General features: G+C 45.5%; 1 protein-coding gene and 1 long non-coding RNA gene across 5 annotated transcripts in view; one reads left to right on the plus strand and one right to left on the minus strand.

Moving 5' to 3' along the window:
• Positions 1-2,900: 2,900 nt before the first annotated feature.
• LOC117662571 (zinc finger protein 18-like) overlaps positions 2,901-19,415 on the minus strand; it is a 35,213-nt gene continuing 18,698 nt past the window's right edge. The window contains exons 7-9 of one of the 4 annotated variants that reach the window (XR_015731748.1): positions 16,521-17,117; positions 10,904-11,776; positions 2,901-3,869 (exon numbers count right to left, since the gene is read on the minus strand). Coding sequence is in view for 3 of the 4 variants with exons in the window: in XM_060691257.2 (XP_060547240.2) it covers positions 11,202-11,776; positions 16,521-17,117 (1,172 nt within the window). In the remaining variant the exon portion in view is untranslated. Of the gene's footprint in view, positions 3,870-6,491; positions 11,777-16,520; positions 17,118-19,415 lie in introns of those variants that run through there. The other 3 variants (XM_060691257.2, XM_087884223.1, XM_060691259.2) reach the window with 3 other exon arrangements.
• Positions 14,755-17,815, plus strand: LOC148115854 (uncharacterized). The gene is made up of 2 exons (XR_015731790.1): positions 14,755-15,757; positions 16,467-17,815. It is a non-coding gene; the product is annotated as an uncharacterized LOC148115854 (long non-coding RNA).

The raw sequence follows: 19,415 nt of genomic DNA on the forward strand, positions 1-19,415 counted from the left end.
GATTCATGTAAGTCAGTGGCCCCCTAAGTCAGTGATGGCGAAACATTTTGCCATCGCGTGCCAAAACTGGGAGCGCGGGGGGGGGCTCGCACCCATAATTCAATACGCCTCTGTGCAGGCATGCAACCCCCCTGCGCTCCCTCTGCTTTTGACAGGTGATGGCCCGGTAGGCATGTTTTTCGCCCTCCCCAGGCTCCAGAGCCTTTCTAGGAGCCTGGGGAGGGCGAAAAAGCCCTTCCCCACCCTCCTGGAGGCCCTCCAGAGACTCGAAATGGCCCGTTTGTCGACTTCCGGTCTGTTTCTCGCCTTTAGAGGGCGTCTGGGGGGGGGCGTTTTTGCCTTCCCCATGCTCCTAGAAAGGCTCTGGAGCCTGGGGAGAGCGAAAAACAGACCTTCTGGTCCCACCGTAAGTCAGCAAACAGGCTGTTTCTGGCCTCCAGAGGGCCTCTGGGTTTTGGGGAAGGCTGTTTTTGCCCTCCCCAGGCTCCTAGAATGCCTCTGGAGCCTGGGGAGGGCGAAAAACGGCCCTTCCCCACCCCCCGGAGGCCTTCTGGAGGCCGGGAACAGCCTGTTTCCTGACTTACGGTGGGCCCGGAAGGCCCGAAAATGCATGCACTGGAGCTGAACAAGGGCAACGCTCGCGTGCCCACTGATATGGCTCCACGTGCCACAAGTTTGCCATCACGGCCCTAAGTGATTTCATTTTTAACACATCACTAAACTTTCTTTTTTCTCAGAAGCAAATACTTGGTAGTTTTCCCATCTCTACCCTGGGCAATTTTTACAGTGGGGGATTTAGACTTTAGTCTGAAATCTATGTTAAGTGGAGGAATTGACTACTTTCAGGGGTGGGCTGCTGGGGGTTCGTAGGGGTTTGGGAGAACCTCTAGCTAAAATTCTGTGCAGTTCGGAGAACCCCCAAATCCCACTTCTGGCAGGCCCCACCCCTCCCAGGAGTCCCCTGTTTTGGATGCAGGTAAGCGCAGGGCACACACAGAGACTCGGGGAGTGTGAAAAATGGGCCTACCGGAAGTTCAGGAAGGCCGGAAATAGGCCCGTTTCTGGCCAACAGAGGGCCTCCGGAGCCTGGGGAGGCTGTTTTCGCCCTCCCGGAGACTCAACGAAAGCCTCCAGAGCCCAGGGAGGGCAAAAACACCCCCCACCCCCCCTACGGTGCAGAAGGCTGACTAGGCCATGCCCACCATGGCCACGCCCACCGAGCAACCAGGCAGAGAACCCCTTGCTAAAAATTTTGAAGCCCACCCCTGACTACATTCAAATGTTCAGGATCATCTGACAGAGTCCTGTTAGGGACGTTTGGTCCCAACCTAGGAAGTGACTCTTGTAATGCACCCAGGGATTGTGAAGATTTTTTTAAAAAAAAATACAATCCGAGGATTGAAAAGGATTGGACTCTTTTAGGCCGAGAGTCCAACCTGCTATCCAGAGTAAGAATCGGATTAAAGCCTCCGCAGCAGGTGGCTGCTTAGCTCCTACTTAAGTCCACTGAGAGATGATAATCCTTGCTGAAGGTCTATGGCGGGGGCGATCAAACTTGGATTTCATCGAGGGCCGCATCAGAGTTGTGTTTCCCCTTGGGGGGCTGGGGTGGGCGTGGCCAGCTCATCGTCACTCGTGTCAGGGGTGCCTGTGGTGGCCCAAGCCCTCTGCCAGAGAAAATGGACTCCCAAGCTCCGTTTTCGGCTGCAACCTTCTGCCAGTGAAAACAGAGCTACGGATGGCTGTGTACGGCCCTCCCGAGCTCTATTTTTGCTGGGAGAGGCACTGCGAGACAGTCCTTCACTGTTTCCAAGGTGGCCCCATGGGCCAGATCTAAGCACCCCATGGGCCGGATGTGGCCTGCGGGCCTGCAGTTTGAAACCCTTGGCCTATGGCGATTCTCAGCCATCCAGATCATGGTTGTCCTAAACCTGTGATGGCGAACCTATGGCACGGGTGCCACAGGTGGCACACGGAGCCATATTGGTGGGCACGCAAGTATTGCCGTAGCTCAGCTCCAGCGTGCATGCGCGCACCGGCCAACTGATTTCCAGGCCTTCTGGTCCCACCGGAAGTTGGGAAACTGGCTGTTTCTGGCCTCCTGAAGGCCTCCGGGGAGTTGGGGAAGGCTGTTTTTGCCCTCCCCAGGCTCCTAGAAAGCCTCTGGAGCCTGGGGAGGGGGAAAAACGGGCCTACCGTGCCATTGCGTGCCAAAAGCAGGAGGGTCATGTGCGCATTCATGGAAGGGCAGGGCGCATTGAATTATGGATGTGGGCACCCGTACCCGCGACAGCACGCGACAGCAAAAAGGTTAGCCATCATGGTCCTAAACCATGGGACAACCCTTGCTGGATCACCATCAAATTGAACGGAAAAAACTTCTAGCCTGCATTAGTTACACACTGCCCAATTTCCCTAAGCAATCAAAACTTATTGTACTTTTCAGAGTGTAAGACACACTCCCCCACCTAAAAGAGGGTAGAAATGTTGGTGCGTCTTAGAGACCAAATACAGCCATTTTTGGCTTCCCGAAACCCCGCCCCGTGTGTCCCATTTTTGCCAAAAACAGGCCTTTTTCGCAAAAATGGGACACGCAGAGGGTTTGGGAGGCCTGCAGAGTGCTCCTGGGGGCTGGGGAGGGCAAAAACGGGATGCATGGGGGGGGGCTTTGGGAAGCCAAAAATGGGCAGGTTATATGCAAAAACGGGACCTGCAGAGGGTTTGGGAGGCCTGCAGAGTGCTACTGGGCAAAAACCAGACACGTGGAAGCAAAAACTTTTTTCTTCTTCTTGTTTTCCTCTTTGAAATCTTGGTGTGTCTTATAGTCTGAAAAATACAGTTAAATACAATGCTAAAAAAAAATACTTCATTTTCTTAAAACAATGCCTCAGAGACTCGTGTTGTCTACGTAATATTTGTTTAATCAGAACAAAGCACAAACACAACCGTTGCAATTGAGTTTTTGTTTACAGGGGGCGGAGGTTTTCAGATGACAATTGTCGTCACGTGGACGCGCTGGTGCTTCAGCAGAGCCCCTTTGTGGCAAAAGCTTTTCCCACACTCCGGACACTGATAAGGTTTCTCGTGGACGTGCTTCCTTTGATGGTCGATCAAGCTGTCGCGCCGAGAGAAACTTCTCCCGCACTCGGGACACGCGTAGGGCCTTTCTCCCGTGTGGATCCGCTGATGGCGTATCAAATGAGCCCGCTGTCTGAAGAACTGGCCGCACTGAGGGCATTCGAAGGGTCTCTCTCCCGTGTGGATTCTCACATGTCTTATCAAAGTTTCCCGGGTAGGAAAGTTTTTCCCGCACTCGGGACATTCATAAAGCCTCTTCCCCGCCCGGAGACCTCTCAACAAATGTTCTCTTTGTTGGAATATTTTCCCAATATCGGGGTACCCGTGAGGGATCTCGACCCCGTGCAGTTGCTGATGGTGCATTAAATGTTCTTTCTGCCGGAAGCATTTCCCACATTCGGGACATCCGAAAGATTTTTCCCCTGGTTGAATTCTCGGACACGGTTTTTGTTGGCAGTTTTCCACCCACGTTGGACATTCGGTGGGGTCCTCCTCACCGGGGTAGGTCATCGCAAACCCTGGTTTGTAGTGATATTTCCTACAATAGTCTGAAACCAAAGGTTCGTCCGCCATAGACTGCAGTTCAGAGGTTTCACTACAGAGGGCGATAAAGTTTTCTAAAGCTTCTCCGGGCTCTGCGTCTAACGGCACCTTCCCCAGCTCCACGTGGGTCTCGCAACTTTGTTCGTGAACGGTTGTTGTTGCAGGAATGTTCCACTGTGAGAATTCGGTAAGCGTCTCCCCTTCCATTTGGGAGCTCTTCAGTTGCATCCAAGGCCTCTTTTCGTCACCTGAAGGGAAACAAGAGAGGAACTTTGGTCTGAATCGGATCATTTCTTTCCTACAATCTTTTTTTTTTTTTAATGGCTGTCCTAACTTCCCGCTTCCTTTTTCCAACTGAGTTAGAATGTGGTTACTTAACATCCGTCTTCCTGCCCCACCATCTGGTTACGTGATACATTCGGGGATTCAGAACGCAGGAATTAAAAGTTATTACCGAGGGAATCGGTTCTCCTCAGTGGTGCCGGAGGTACGTAGGACATGAGCTAAGGAAATGTTTGGTTACATCTCATATTGTGGAAAAATACAAAGTACAGATAATCCTCACTTAATGACCAGTTGCTTAGCAACCGTTAAGGAACTCTGGTGGCGCAGTGGTTAGAATGCAGTATTGCAGGGCTGATTCAGCTCGCTGCCAGGAGTTCGATCCTGACTGACTCAAGGTTGACTCAGCCTTCCGTCTTTCTGAGGTCTGTAAAATGAAGACCCAGATTGTAGGGAGCAATAGGCTGACACTGTAAACTACTCAAGAGTGCTGTAGAGTGGTATATAAATCTAAATACTACAGGTAGTCCTTGACTTACAACAGTTCGTTTAATGACCGAAGTTGTAACAGCACTGAAAATAGTGACTTATGACTATTTTTCACACTTATGACCGTTGCAGTGCCCCCCCCCCCCACGTGATTTACATTCAGATGCTTGACAACTGGCTCATATTTATGACGGGTGCAGTGACCCGGGGGGGGGGTGTCTTGGGATTCCCCCTTTGTGATTTTCTGACAAGCAAAGTCAATGAGGAAAACAGATTCACTTAACAACCTTGTTACTAACTCCTACCACTGCACTGATTCACTGAAGATATAGCAATAGCTATTAGACTTATATACCTGTTCTGCCCCAGCTACAGACCCCAAAGAACACACAGTCTATACAAAACTTAAATTTACTTAGTCTTTTCCAAACAAAGGCTGTTAATAAACTTCCTTAACAGCCTACAAGAAACCAAAGATAAAGTAATCAATATCTTACTAAGGTTGGCAGAAAGCCCAGAAGCAATTTGCAGAGAATCCAGACGCGAAGGAGAATGAACTAAAGTTGTTCTCTACAAATTGCTTCAGTCGGCGTTCCTCCTTAAATAGGCTAAGGGAGTGGCCAATTAGCCCCAAGCCTTACTTTCAAGGAGACATCCTCCTGAGGAGCAACTCCTGCCTTTTGGCAGCTCTGCGCGTCCGTGTATCAAGAAGAGGCTCCTCCTCTTCGTCCTCTTCACTTAAAGGAGCTTCTGGAGGTTCTGGCTGAATCCCTGCCTCTGGCAGCACATCTTCTCCAGCCTCCTCATTGTCTGACTCGAGTGCCAGCTGCGCAGGCTGCTGGTGCAGCACCACACCAGCCTCCTCGCTGTCAGAATCAGCTACAATCCACACAGGCCGCTGACGGGCCATAACAATACCGCTCAAATCATGCTTTACCACTCTGAGTAGTTTACAGAGTCAGCATATTGCCCCCTAACAATCTGGGTCCTCATTTTACTGACCTCAGAAGGATGGAAGGTTGAGTCAATCTTGAGCTGGTGAGAATCGAACCTCTGGCAGTCGGCAGAAGTAGCCTGCAATACTGCATTCTAACCACTGCACCACCCACGGTACAAAATGTGCCCCTCTAGAGACACACGTAACACAGCCTGCACTGCTGTGTTATGTATCAGTTGAACTTTCCATACACTCTTCAAAGGCACCCCCAGGTAGAGTGCATTGCAGTAGTCCATAGCGCAAAATTTAGAGAATGCAGGTAGTCCTCCACCTACGACCAAAGTTGAACCCGAAATTTCCGTTGCTAAATGAAACATTTTGTTAAATTGAAGACTACCTGTACATCCAAGTCATGGGCTCCCTTTGAACAGGTAGTCCTCGACTTAGGACCACAATTGAGTTCAACGTTTCTGTTGGTAAGGGAGACATTTTGACCCATTATACAACCTTTTACAACCTTTCTAACCACAGTTGTTCAGCAAATCACTGCAGTTGTTAAATTAGTAAAACGGTTGTTAAGTGAATCCAGCTTCCCCATTGTCAGGTCGCAAAAGGGGACACTGCAGCCATCAGTCAGTCAATTGCCAAGCATCTGAATTTTGTTCATGTGGCCATGCTGTAACGGTCATAAGTGTGAAAAACGGTGGTAAGCTACTTTTTTCAGAACCGTTATAAACTTTGAATGGTCACTAAATGAACTGATGTAAATCGAGGACTACCTGTACTTTCAATACAGTGCCGATTTATATCTTTTGGCAAAATCTGTAGGTGGATCTCCTCAAGAGAAGAACAAACAGCCTGCAACCCACGTATAACCAACGTGTACAACTTTACAACAATAAAAAAAAAATTGCAATGCACTTTTATTTGTACGCTGCCTTGTTTTGTCTATTTTAATCTTTCTCATTGGGAGGCAGCACGCCCATGCGCTCTAAGATTGAAGACACTGAATACACTTCGTAACAAGAGCAGGACAAGTTCAAAAATTAAAATTCAGAACATCACTTAAGACCAAGGATGATACATTAGCGCAAACATAATTTTGTCTTTATAGAAAATTCAGCTCCGCTGAGCAAGCTCAAGAAAGTAAGGCATACACAGATTTCAACACGATCTCTTTTAATGTTCCATCTCAGAGTCAATACAGAACCTTAGAAAATAACAGAATAAGAGAGTTGGAAGGGACCATCGAGGTCTTCTAGTCCAACCCCTGATCAAGCAGGAGACCCTACACCACTTCAGACAAATCGTTATCCAATCTCTTCTTAAAAACTTCCAGTGTTGGAGCATTCACAACTTCTGAAGGCAAGTCGTTCCACTGATTTAATTGTTCTCACTGTCAGGGAATTTCTCCTTAGTTCTAGGTTGCTTCTCTCCTTGATTCGTTTCCATCCGTTGCTTCTTGTCCTGCCCTCAGGTGCTTTGGAGAGTAGCTTGACTCCCTCTTCTTTGGGGCAGCCCCTGAGATATTGGAACACTGCTATCATGTCTCCCCTAGTCCTTCTTTTCATCAAATTAGACATACTCAGTTCCAGCAACCGTTCTTTATATATTTTTTAGCCTCCATTCCCCTAATCATCTCTGTTGCCCCTTTCTTCACTCTTTCCAGAGTCTCAACATCTTTTTTATAATATGGTGACCAAAACTGGATCCAGTATTCCAGGGGTGGCCTTACTAAGGCTTTACAAAGCGGTACTATAGTCCCCAAAAGTGCTTTTTCAAAAGGCAACTGGACTTTCTGTTTTTTTCTTTGAAGACGTTTCGCTTCTCACCCAAGAAGCTTCTTCGGTTCTGACTGGATGAGAAGCAAAACGTCTTCAATGAAAAAAAAACAAACCAAAAAGTCCAGTTGCCTCTTGAAAAAGCACTTTTGGGACAACCATGACCTGGATGATGGAGAACCTCCATAGACAAGCGGTACTAGTACTTCACGCGATCTTTATTATTTATTTATTTATTATTCAAACTTCTATACCGCCCTTCTCCTTTTGGACTCAGGGCGGTGAACAGCCAAAATAAAAACATTTATACATAACATTGCAATTAAAAATAGATTTAAAATAATTAATAAATTTGGCCCATCATTTAAAACTTGTCAATTTAAAATCAGTATCCAAATTTTAAAATCAACCCTAAAATCATCTTGATTCCATCCCTTGGTTAATGAAACCTAGGATTGCTAGTTTGTTAAAAGTGGAGTTTCAAGTCACTCAAAATGCTTTTTCTCAGATGACTAGCCACATGGGCTGAGTTTCTGGTCTCTCACAGTGGCCTACAATGTGTGGGGATACTTCCAACACCATGTTAGTTAATATCTTCTAGCAGTGTCTTTCGTCGTAAGTCAACCATTCGGTCATGTCCGACCCTCAGCCACTCTATGGTTCAGCCTAGAGTGGCCGGGGATCGAACACGACTGAATGGCTGACGGCGCAAGACACTGCTAGAAGATACAGGCAGTCCTCGACTTACTTATAAGTGTTCACTTAGTGACTGTTCAGTTACAACACTGAAAAAAAGTGACTTATGACCCTTTTTCAGAGTTACGACCTTTGTAGCATCCCCACGATCATGTGATCAAAATTCAGATGCTTGGCAACTGGTTCACACTTATGACTGTTACTCTGTCCCAAGGTCATGTGATCCCCTTTTGCGACCTTTAGACCAGCAAAATCAATTGGGGAAGGAAGCCAGATTCACTTAACAACTGTTTTACTAGCATTAACAAACACGGTACCGGAGGTATCCCCACACGTTTTATTCATGCTGGCTGGGGAATTCTGGGAGTTGAAGTCCACACATCTTCAAGCTGCCAAGCGTTCAAGGTACAGGAAGTCCTTGATTTACGATCACAAGCGAGCCCAAAATTTCTATTGTTAAGCGAGACATTGGTTAAGCTTGCCCCGTTTTACAACCATCCTTGTCACAGTTGTTAAGTGAATCACCAGTTGACAAATCAGTAATACGGTTCTTAAGCGAATCCAGCTTCCCCATTGATTTTGCTCCTCAAAAGGTCATAAAAAGGGATCACGTGTCCCCGGCACATCACAAGTCATAAATATGAGTCACTTGCCTACAAGGAAAAAAAAAATAAAAAGGGCTGTCACCAACCTACCAAACTCCATGATTTTCATCCTGAAAGGCCCTGCGGAAAAGATCCTTTTCACAGGAAGCCCTCTACTTTTGACCACAATCAGGATAAGAATTCCGTTGCTAAGCGATGCAGTCGTTAAGTGAGTCATCCCCAATTTTACAACCTTTTTGGTTTCCCCATTTATTTGGCTTGTTGGAAGTTGGCCAGGTAGGTCAGGTTACCTCAGCTGTCCTAAATACAGGGACAACTGTATTTGCAGTACCTGCACCTGTCCTAAATACAGGGAGTCCTCGACTTACGACCACAATCGAGCCCAGAATTCATGTTGATAAGTGAAAAGGCTATTGCTTAGCGCATTGTAAGCCGCCCTGAGTCTCTGGAGAAGGGCGGCATATAAATCAAATTAAAAAAAAAATTTTTAAGTGAGCTTTGCCCCATTTGATGACTTTTCTTGCCACGTTTGCTAAGTGAATCACTGCAGTTGTTAAACTGGTCACAGGGTTGTGAAGTGAATCCAACTTCCCCATTGACTTTGCTAGTCAGGTCGCAAAAGGGGATCGCATGACCCCAGGACACTGCAACCATCATAAATATGAGTCAGTTGCCAAGCATCTGAATGTAAATCATGTGACCGTGGAGATACGGCAACGGTCGTTAAGTGTGACAGGTGGGGCACCCTATCTTCGCTGGTGAGATGGCACCATCCGACGGCTGCTGTGCCCCTCGGCTGGTGCATCTGCCAGATGTGCCTGTGGAAACAGAGGAGGGGCAGCATCTGGCCCTTTACAGGAAAAAAAAAATGGCTGACTCCTGACACATTTAGAAGCTAGTACTATATTTTTCGGACTATAAGACGTGCCCAAAATTAGAAGAGGAAAACAAACAAAAAAAAAAGTTTTTGGCCTCCTTCTTTCAGGTCTTTTTTCGGCCCTTTCCCAACCTTTTTTGGTCCGTTTTTGAGGCTTTTGGCAGCCCGTTTTTGAGGCTTTTTCCGGCCTGTTTCTGAGGCTTTTTTCAACCTGTTTTTGAGGCTTTTTCGGCATATTTGCGGAGCTTTTTCCAGCCCATTTTTGAAGCTTTTTTCGGCCCCTTTTCGAGGCTTTTTTCAGCCAGTTTTCGAGGAAAAAACAGGCCTCAAAAAGCCTCAAAAACAGGCTGTAAAAAGCCGCCTCAAACGGGGTGTGCAGAGGCAAAAAAACAGCCAGCAATATTTGGTCTATAAGACGCACAGACATTTTCACCCCCTTTTGGGAGACAAAAAAGTGCATCTTATAGTCCCCAAAAAATGGTAATTCATTTCAAAAAATTTTTTTGAGGAAAAACATTCAAAACAGAGAATGCTCTTCTCCGGGTAGTCCTCAACTTATGACCACAAATTGAGGCCAGAATTTCCACTGCTTAAGCAAGGCACTGAAACGAGTTGTGTCTGATTTTTTTTTTTTTCTGTTTTTACCACGGCTGTTCATTGAATCACTGAGGTTGTTAAGTGAACCACGCAGTGGTTAAACGAATCTGGCTTCCCGCATTGACTTGGGCTTGTCCTAAGACGGCTGGGAAAGTCATAAATGGCAATCACGTGATCCCATGACAGTGGCCAAGTTTGATCATGTGACTGTGGAGACGCTGCAAAGATCATACATTTACCAGTTGTTAAGTCCCCATTTCAGGGCCATTTTAACTCCAAACAGTTGGTAAATGAATGGCTGTAAGTTGAAGACTACTCGGAGTTACCAGTTTTCAAGATATTAACTTGATTTACCCCGTTATCAAGAAAGCAAATTTATTTGCCTGTTGTAACTGCAATTATAGCAGACAAGTTAAACCAGTTGTGCTCCTTATACTGACTGTTACTTTTTAAAAAAAAAACAGCCAAATTAAACCACCCCGACTCACTGGGAGTTTGATGGAATAAAAATTCAGTAAACTTAAAAAGAAAAAAAAATTAACAGAACTGCAGAGCTGATCCCGATACCCTGCATGAATTCCAGGAAAGCTGCTATGTCCTGTCAGGAAATTACTGACACCCCAAACTCCTCACTGTCCCCAGTAGCAATAGCACTTAGACTTATATACCGCTTCAGTGTTTTACAGCAATCTCTAAGCGGTTTAGAGAGTCAGCATATCCCCCTCCAACAATCTGGGTCCTTATTTTACCGACCTCGGAAGAATGGAAGGCTGACTCAACCATGAGCTGGTGAGGATCGAACCCCTGGCAATCAGCAGAGTTAGCCTGCAATACTGCATTCTAACCGCTGCACCACCAAGGCTCATAGTACTCCAAATCTCATCAACCTTACACAAATGACCAAGATAGCCATAGCACTTAGACTTGTATACCGCTTCACAGTGTTTTACAGCCCTTTCTATGGGGTTTACAGAGTCAGCCTATTGCCCCCAATAATCTGCGTCCTCATTTCACCGACCTTGGAAGGATGGAAGGCTGAGTCAACCTTGAATTGAACTGCTGGCGGTCGGCAGAATGAGCCTGCAGTACTGCATTCTATCCACTGCACTACCGCGGCTCACCAAACAGGCAATGAAGTTTTATTTCGGATTTATTTTGTCGTGGAGGAGCCAGCATCTAACACAACTCCTTCGATTCTACGATTGTAAAGAAAGAGGGAAGAAAGGGCAAAACACCCAAGCCCAAATCCTGAGGAGGGGAGGGTGTGATCCAACTAACCAGCTAACGCACAAACCCGAAAAGGGAATAAAACGAGGTCAGCACTGAAACCGTGCCGGCAGAGAACGCTTCCTTTTCAGGCGAATGCTTCTGTCCGACAAGCTGCCCTGAGAAGAGGGAGGAAGAGGAGGAGGAGGAGGAGGAGGAGAAGCCGAAGAGGCCTCTGAATTTTTGCACGGCTCTGCTGAGACTTGGGACTCTGTCGATGTTTCAGAACGGGGCGTCGGGGAAGAAAAGGGGGGCTCTTGGGCAGGGGAAGTAAGAACGGGCAGAGACGGAGCCGTACGGCCCTTGCAAACGATAGACAAGACATCCTGGAGAATTCCGGTCCGGCTCGAGTGCCCGGTTTGTAGTTTCCAGCCTTTCTCGCGTAAGTAGCCTTCCAGCTTCTCCACCGCTTTCCTTTCGCACTCTTCCCATGCCTTCTCGATTTCACTCGAGGGTGCCGGGTCAGCCTTGTGGGATCCCGGTAGGGCTGGGTCCATGAAAGGGCTTCCGGTCGCAGAGTCCCCAATTCCACCTCTGGCTTGACCGACGTCCGCTCTCCTTTCCTGCCAGGACTTGCGAATATTTCTCATCCGTTCGGCGTTGGTCAGCGGTGGCTTTTGGCTTCCTGTGAGGAAGGAAGAGAGAAACACCGGCGTCTTAAAGGAGTGTGTGTGGAGCTCAGCAGAGACTCATATCTGTGTGTGCAAACATCAGCCCTTTTCCTGGCCTTTCAAGGGAAAAATACACAACTAGGTGTAACGGCATGAATGCAGCTGCTTCCTTTGTCTGCGTTTTTAAAAAGGAGTGTGTGGCAACAATATTGTGGAGAGGTGAAAGCACCTAAGATAACCAGCCTGGAAACAGACACAATTTCTGAGCTTGGTGGTTTTCTTTAGACGTTTCATTACCAAACAAGGTAACATCATCAGTGCACTGACTACTGTAGGAGTTTGCATACGTGCAGGAATTTTCCTAATCTCGGATGGCAAACCTCAGATAAGGAAGGTTACATGCACGTAGGCGCCAGGAAATGGCATTAGAAAATAAGACCCTAAATCTGTAAATAAGAAGAGCAAGAGAGGAGGAAATGGGATAAGAGCAAGAGAGGAGGAAATGGGAAGGAGAGCCTTCTCTGTGGGGGCACCTACAATCTGGAACGAGCTCCTCCCGGAGATACGGAGGATCCCAGATCTGCGCACCTTCCGTCGCGCGCTTAAGACTTTTTTATTTCATCAAGTTGGCCTGGCCTAAATCTTCTCCCCTTTTTAAATGTAAATTTTAATTTGTTTTTAAATTATGGGGTATTTTAAATTTGTTCAGCCAAATTATTTAATTCGTTTTTATTTTATTTTAAATTTTTATATTTATGTGTTTTATCTTGTTGCTGTTCACCGCCCTGAGTCCTTCGGGAGAAGGGCGGTATAGAAATTTAATAAAATAAAATAAATAAAAATAAATATGTTATACTTTTAACTATAGCTAAACATTATAAGTGCTTAAGCAAGCAGTAATGGTTAACCAAAGATTTAAGTTACCTGGAAGATTCTGTGAGCCAATGATATGCTGCCAAATACGCTGTAACTTGTAGTAACAAACTATATAATGTCACTCTGTAAAGCAATAAATTACCACATATTTCCTCAACCTCTCTGTGTGTGGTCATTTACAACAGACTACGTTATCTAGTTTGGTATGAAACGTCTATAAGAAAACCACTATGCTCAGAGAGCACCAAGGACCCCACAATTCAACCCTGAGCTACAAATATTCTCTTCTATGTATTTCACTTACAGGAAGGGCCTACTCTAAATAGGATGATAAACCTACACAGTTCGAGAAGTTTGATTGAACTCGCAAGGAGTTTTCTTTTACAGCGTGTTTCCCTGGACACAACGGCGAGGAAAGCAATGGAGCTTGAAAGATAAGACACGCGTCCCACTTCTCCCCCGCCCCACCTGCCACCCCCCTCAATAAAGAGATGGCGGGGAAGGGAAGCAGCCAGGCAGCTGTTGCCATTGGGGTGGGGTGGGACATGTTGGGCCGCTCAGCCGGCGCAAAGAACAGGGAGGGGAGGGCATGATTTTTCATCAGGTTCGCCTGATCCGCCAGTTGCGTCCCTTTCTAGATCGGGACTCCTTACGCACGGTCACTCATGCCCTCGTCACCTCCCGTCTGGACTATTGTAACGCTCTCTACATGGGGCTCCCCTTGAGGAGCACTCGGAGGCTTCAACTGGCGCAGAGTGCGGCCGCGCGGGTGGTGATGGGAGCGACGTGGCGCTCCCATGTAACACCTCTCCTGCGCAAGCTGCACTGGCTCCCAGTGGTCTTCCGAGTGCGCTTCAAGGTTTTGGTTATCACCTTTAGAGCGCTCCATGGCTTAGGACCTGGTTATCTACGGGACCGCCTGCTACCACCAATAGCCTCCCACCGACCAGTACACTCCCATAGAGAGGGGCTCCTCCGGGTGCCGTCGGCCAAACAACGTCGACCGGCGGCCCCCAGGGGGAGAGCCTTCTCTGTGGGGGCACCTACGATCTGGAACGAGCTCCCCCCGGAGATACGGAGGATCCCGGATCTGCGTACCTTCCGTCGCGCGCTCAAGACTTTCCTATTTCATCAAGCTGGCCTGACCTAAGTCTTTCCCCTTTTTAAATGGAAATTTTAAATTTGTTTTTAAATTATTGGGGTTTTAAATTTGTTCAGCCAAATTATTTAATTCGTTTTATTTTATATTAAATTTTGTATTTGTATGTTTTATTCTATGGCTGTTCACCGCCCTGAGTCCTTCGGGAGTAGGGCGGTATACAAATTCAATTAATTAATTAATTAATTAATTAATTAATTAATTAATTAATTAATTAATTAATTAATTAATTAATTAAATAAATAAATAAATAAATAAATAAATAAATAAATAAATAAATAAATAAATAAATGTTCCCCCCTCCTCTGGCCTCGCCTTCTCAACTCACTTTGGTTGCGCGGCAAGCAACCAAAGGAAATGTCGGGACCAGCTGCGCATGCGTGTAAGTAGTTGGTGTGGGGCTTATACTATCACATGTGCTGAAAAGCCCGGTTGGGCTTATTATCAGGACAGGTCTTATTTTCAGGGAAACACAATAGCAGTTCGAAAGCACGTAAAAAATGCAAGTAGAAAAATAGGGACCACCTTTGGTGGGAAGGTCACAGCGTTCCGTGCACCTTTGACGTTTAGCCATGCCGGTCACATGACCACGGAGACGTCTTCAGATAGTGAAGGCTCTTTGGCTTTGAAACAGAGATGAGCACCGCCCCCTAGAGTCGGGAACGACTAGCAGATATGCGCAAAGGGAACCTTTACCTTTACTTTTGTATTATATATTATATATTATATATTATTTATTTATTTATTTATTTAATTTTTATACCGTCCCCTCTCCCGAAGGACTCGGGGGGTTAAAATTATAAAGTAATTTTAAAAAAAGAAGTACCCTGGAGGGCTCTGAGCCAATCCCCCCCACTCTCAGGCCCAAAACAGTGTGGAGGAGTAGGAAAAGGCATGGATTTAGGAATGGAAGGCCCAACCTCTGCTCCTCCTCCCTCCCCCCCCCGCTTTGAATCAGGCTCCCTGGAGAACCTGTGATCACACACACATTACAGGTATTCCTCGACTTACGGCTGTAATGGAAGCCTACCCATTACGGTCATAAGTCATGACGGCCATAAAACAGGTCACCAATGTGACTGACCTGATTTTACGACCTTTTCTGAGATGGCTGCCAAGCGAATGGCGCAGTCGTTAAGCAAATGCCGTAGTCCTTAAGGGAATCAATTGTTCATTATGGGACATTTTTGTAACAGTAAAAAGAAAAAAAATGCCAGTTTTTGGCAAAAAATGTCCTAAAGTATTGTCACGTGACTGGCAGAATGGTGCAAAATGGGATAAACACGGCCTGCTTGCCGAATGCCCAAAATGGGATCCCGTGACAGGAAGTGACCACTGGATCTCTGGAACCGGGCCATAAATAATCCCCAGGTGGTCTGCCGTAACTTTGAGTGACCGGTCGTAAATTGAGGACTATCTGTACACTTCTAGACGAAAGGTGGGATAAAAATCTAACAAATCAAATACGTAGAACAGAAGTGGTTTTTTTGAAAGGGTCACATGCAAAAATCTTCAGTTATGGTAAGTTGCTGTTTACAACGGCAGGTAATCATCAACGTACAACTCACTTAGTGACCGTTTAAGCTTACAACGGTACTGAAAAATGTGACTTATGGCTTATTTATGACCATCACAGTATCCCCACAGTCACATGATGGACATTTGGATGCTTGACAACTGATTCATATTTGTGACAGGTGCAGTGTCCCGGGGTCACTGTGATCTTCTGACGAGCAAAATCAACGGGGAAGCCAGATTCGCTGAACAACTGTGTCACTAAGTTAACCACTGCACCGATTCCCTTAACAGCTGTGTCAAGAAAGGTCGTAAAGCGGGACAAAACTTACTTAGCGACTGTCTCGCTGAGCAACAGAAATGTCGGGCTTGATGGTCGTAAACTGAAGGATATCTATAATGGCACAAATAGCTGTACCCTAAAGGAAAGGGTAGCCACGTTCAGGTGAATGCATGGGGTGTGTGTGTGCATAAACTAAAGTTATTTCTGCATGGATTTTGTGTAAATGACTATGACCATGATAATGATCTATCACTATTGTTGTATGCACACTGAGAGCTTATGCACCAGAGACAAATTCCTACTGTGTCTAATCACACTTGGCCAATAAAGCATTCTGTTCTGTTCTATTCTATTCTATGCTTATTATTTTCTATTCTATTCTATTCTATTCTATTCTATTATTCTATTCTATTCTATTCTATTCTATTTTCTATTCTATTCTATTATTCTATTCTCTATTCTATTTTCTATTCTATTCTATTATTCTATTATTCTATTCTATTCTATTCTCTATTCTATTCTATTGTTCTATTCTATTATTCTATTCTATTTTCTATTCTATTCTATTTTCTATTCTATTATTCTATTCTATTTTCTATTCTATTCTATTTTCTATTCTATTATTCTATTATTCTATTATTCTATTATTCTATTATTCTATTCTATTCTATTCTATTCTATTCTATTCTATTCTATTGTTCTATTCTATTATTCTATTCTATTTTCTATTCTATTATTCTATTTTATTCTATTTTATTCTATTTTATTCTATTTTATTCTATTTTATTCTATTCTACTCTACTCTACTCTCCCCTACCCTCCCGTCCCGTCCCGTCCTATTCTAAATAAAAAGATTGCCTTGCATACACAGGAGAGCCAATCAGCGAATGGAAAAGGATGGATAAAGCACTGAAGGAGCACAAACCTGAGCGGGAAGTCCCATTGGACAAGCGAGGGGGATGCTTTGCCTGCTTCTTTGACTGCAGCTCACGGGCTTCTACCTCCACTTGAACCTGGGCAGTTTTGGCCACCGGACCGGCCGCGTTCTTCACTCTTTTGCGCCGGCGGTCCACGAGATGATGCTGGACCTCCTTACGCCCGATCTCCCGCGGAACCACCAGCTCCTGCTCAACCCGCAGGAATTGATTCAGCTGGTTGAAAAAAGGCCACGCTCTCCTCCCAGATCCCCAGTGGCTGTGCCCTCCGAGGCAATCCTTGTAGCTTTTCCGGAGATGTTTGGCTTTTTCCCGGCACTGGAGCCAATTCCGGTCGTAACCCCGGGCCTTCATCTGGCATGAGATCCACTCAAACTGAGAGACCGTCCGGTAGTTGGAGAAGAGGGCTCGCTGTACAGATGTGTCCCCCCAGATCTCAATAAAAGCTTGGATTTCGTCGTCTGTCCAGCGGGGATGCTTCCAGTGGGAGCCCGTGAAATCCCGGAGGGGGCAAGAGATGTTCCGGGAGAACCGGGCGCCTCCTGACGGTCTGGGCGCAGCCTCCGAAAGCGAAGAGTCCTTGGGTCCTAAGTCGAGAAAAATGGTGAACACGAACAGAAAACGAGGCCATGTTTCACTCTGGCATGGCAGGTAGAAGTCTTTTTTTGGGGGTGGGGGCAGTAGTGGGGTTCAAATCCCAGCGGCGCTACCTGTTCGCTATTGGGAGCACACGGGTGTGCGCGCTTGCTTCTGTACACGCGCAGAGAGTTTTTGATGACGTCTGGGCGGGTGGGCGGAGCCTCCCACCACCGCCGCTATCGGTCCACCCAAACCGGTGCAAACCGGTAGCAACCCACCACTGGGTGGGGGTTATTATTAAACGCTGGACGGAAGGGGTGAAAAGTCAGGAGGGACATGGCACAGCTAAGGCAGGTGGGTAAATTGAAAGGCCAAATGATCACAGGAGATAGGTGCGGAGAAACGGACGCCAAGCGAGCAAGAGGGTGCGGTATTTATTTTTCTTTTCGATTGGTTCAACGCCAACCTGGGACGTTCGTTTTTTTTTACGTTCGTTTGCCCCCTCGGGGTTCCCGTGGTTAGACAGGCAGCCGTATACATTTGACTAATGAAGCAACAGTTGCTCAGAACAACAACTGTTAAGGGAAATGTGCCTTAAACCAGAACAGACAATTGAGAAATGGGATTCAACAATGACAGGTTAATTATTGTTTTTATTGTAATGGGGGATAGGATCGTCACAATAAAAGCACAGGCTATGTTGTTATGTTGTGGATCTCCTGTTTGCTCTCTCTCCCTCTCTCTCTCTCTCTCTCTCTCTCTCTCTCTCTCTCTCTCTCTCTCTCTCTCTCTCTCAGCAGATCTAAAGGTATTTTTTTTTTTGGCCTAACAGTTGCTCTTATCAAGAGCCAACGTCCCAAGATCTTGCCAAAATGGACATTCAACTCATACAGGCAGAGTTATGCTATGTACAATTTCACCATAACAGATCCGTATCTATATGAGGACCCGGATTGTGGGGGCAATAAGCTGATTTTGTATAAAAAAGAACACCGCTTTGGGGGGCCCGAAAGCCCTACTAAGCAGGTATATACAAAAGTATGAAGGCTATTGCTTAACGCATTGTAAGCCGCCCTGAGTCTCCGGACAAGGGCGGCATATAAATCGAATAAATAAATAAATAAATAAATAAATAAATAAATAAATAAATAAATAAATAAATAAATAAATAAATAAATAAATAAATAAATAAATAAATAAATAATAAATAAATAAATATATATATATATATATATATATATATATATATATATATATATATATATATATATATATATATATATATATATATATATATATCCTTCTTTTCCTATTGACAGAGGGCTAGATGTTGTGCGTGCTTTGGTTTGCAAACAATGCCACCTCAACAACACATGCTACAAAGTTTTCCAAAGCTGTGTGAAATTCAAAAGACAAATTAATCGCAAATTTCTTCTTGTTTTCTTCCCGCGATGTGACTTTTGCACCATAACCTTAAAAAAATAATAATACAGGTAGTTCTCAACTTACAACTGTTCGGTTAGTGACCATTCACTACTTTATATACCGTATTTTTCGGAGTATAAGATGCACCTTTTTCCTCCCTAAAAGGGGGTGAAAATTTAGGTGCATCTTATACACCGAATGTAGCCCCGCCCACCCACTGGCCCCCACCCTTTGGCCTCTGCCTTGCAGCAGTTACCTCCTTGCAAGCAAACAGCAAGAAAAAACAGTTCCTTTCAGCTTCAGCACAGCTTAATTAGCACAAGTTGATTGGATTGGCCTCCCGACTCTCAGCTGATTTGCTCTCAGCTGTTTTGGCCTGGGCTCTGCTATTTGCTGCAAAGAGGTAAATTGCTGGAGCAGATTTTTTTTTTTCCTTGTGCTAATCAAGCTATGCTGAAAACAAAAATGAAAGTAAAGCAGGCTGTTGACTGTTTGCTGCAACGAGGCAAAATTACGCAGAGGCAGAGGGAGATTTCTTTTTCTTCTTTTCCCTCACCAAAAAAGGTAGGTGCGTCTTATACTCCAAAAAATACGGTAAATACTTTCAATAAACTGATAGAAAACAGTTCATTGAGTGACCATTTGGAAGTTAAAATTGTACTGAAAAATGGGACTTCTGACCATTTTTTACACTTACGACCAATGTGGCATGCCCATGGTCACGTGATTAAAATTCAGCCACTTGGCAACTGGCTCATATTTATGACGGTTGCAGTGTCCCGGGGTCATGTGATCCCCTTTTGCGACCCTTTGACAAGCAAAGTCATTGGGCAAGCCAGATTCACTTAACAACCGTGTTACTAAGTTAACAACTGCAGTGA

The sequence above is a fragment of the Pantherophis guttatus genome, chromosome 2 (assembly GCF_059756535.1).
Source record: "Pantherophis guttatus breed Tessera chromosome 2, ASM5975653v1, whole genome shotgun sequence".
In the NCBI taxonomy this organism is placed as follows: domain Eukaryota; kingdom Metazoa; phylum Chordata; class Lepidosauria; order Squamata; family Colubridae; genus Pantherophis; species Pantherophis guttatus.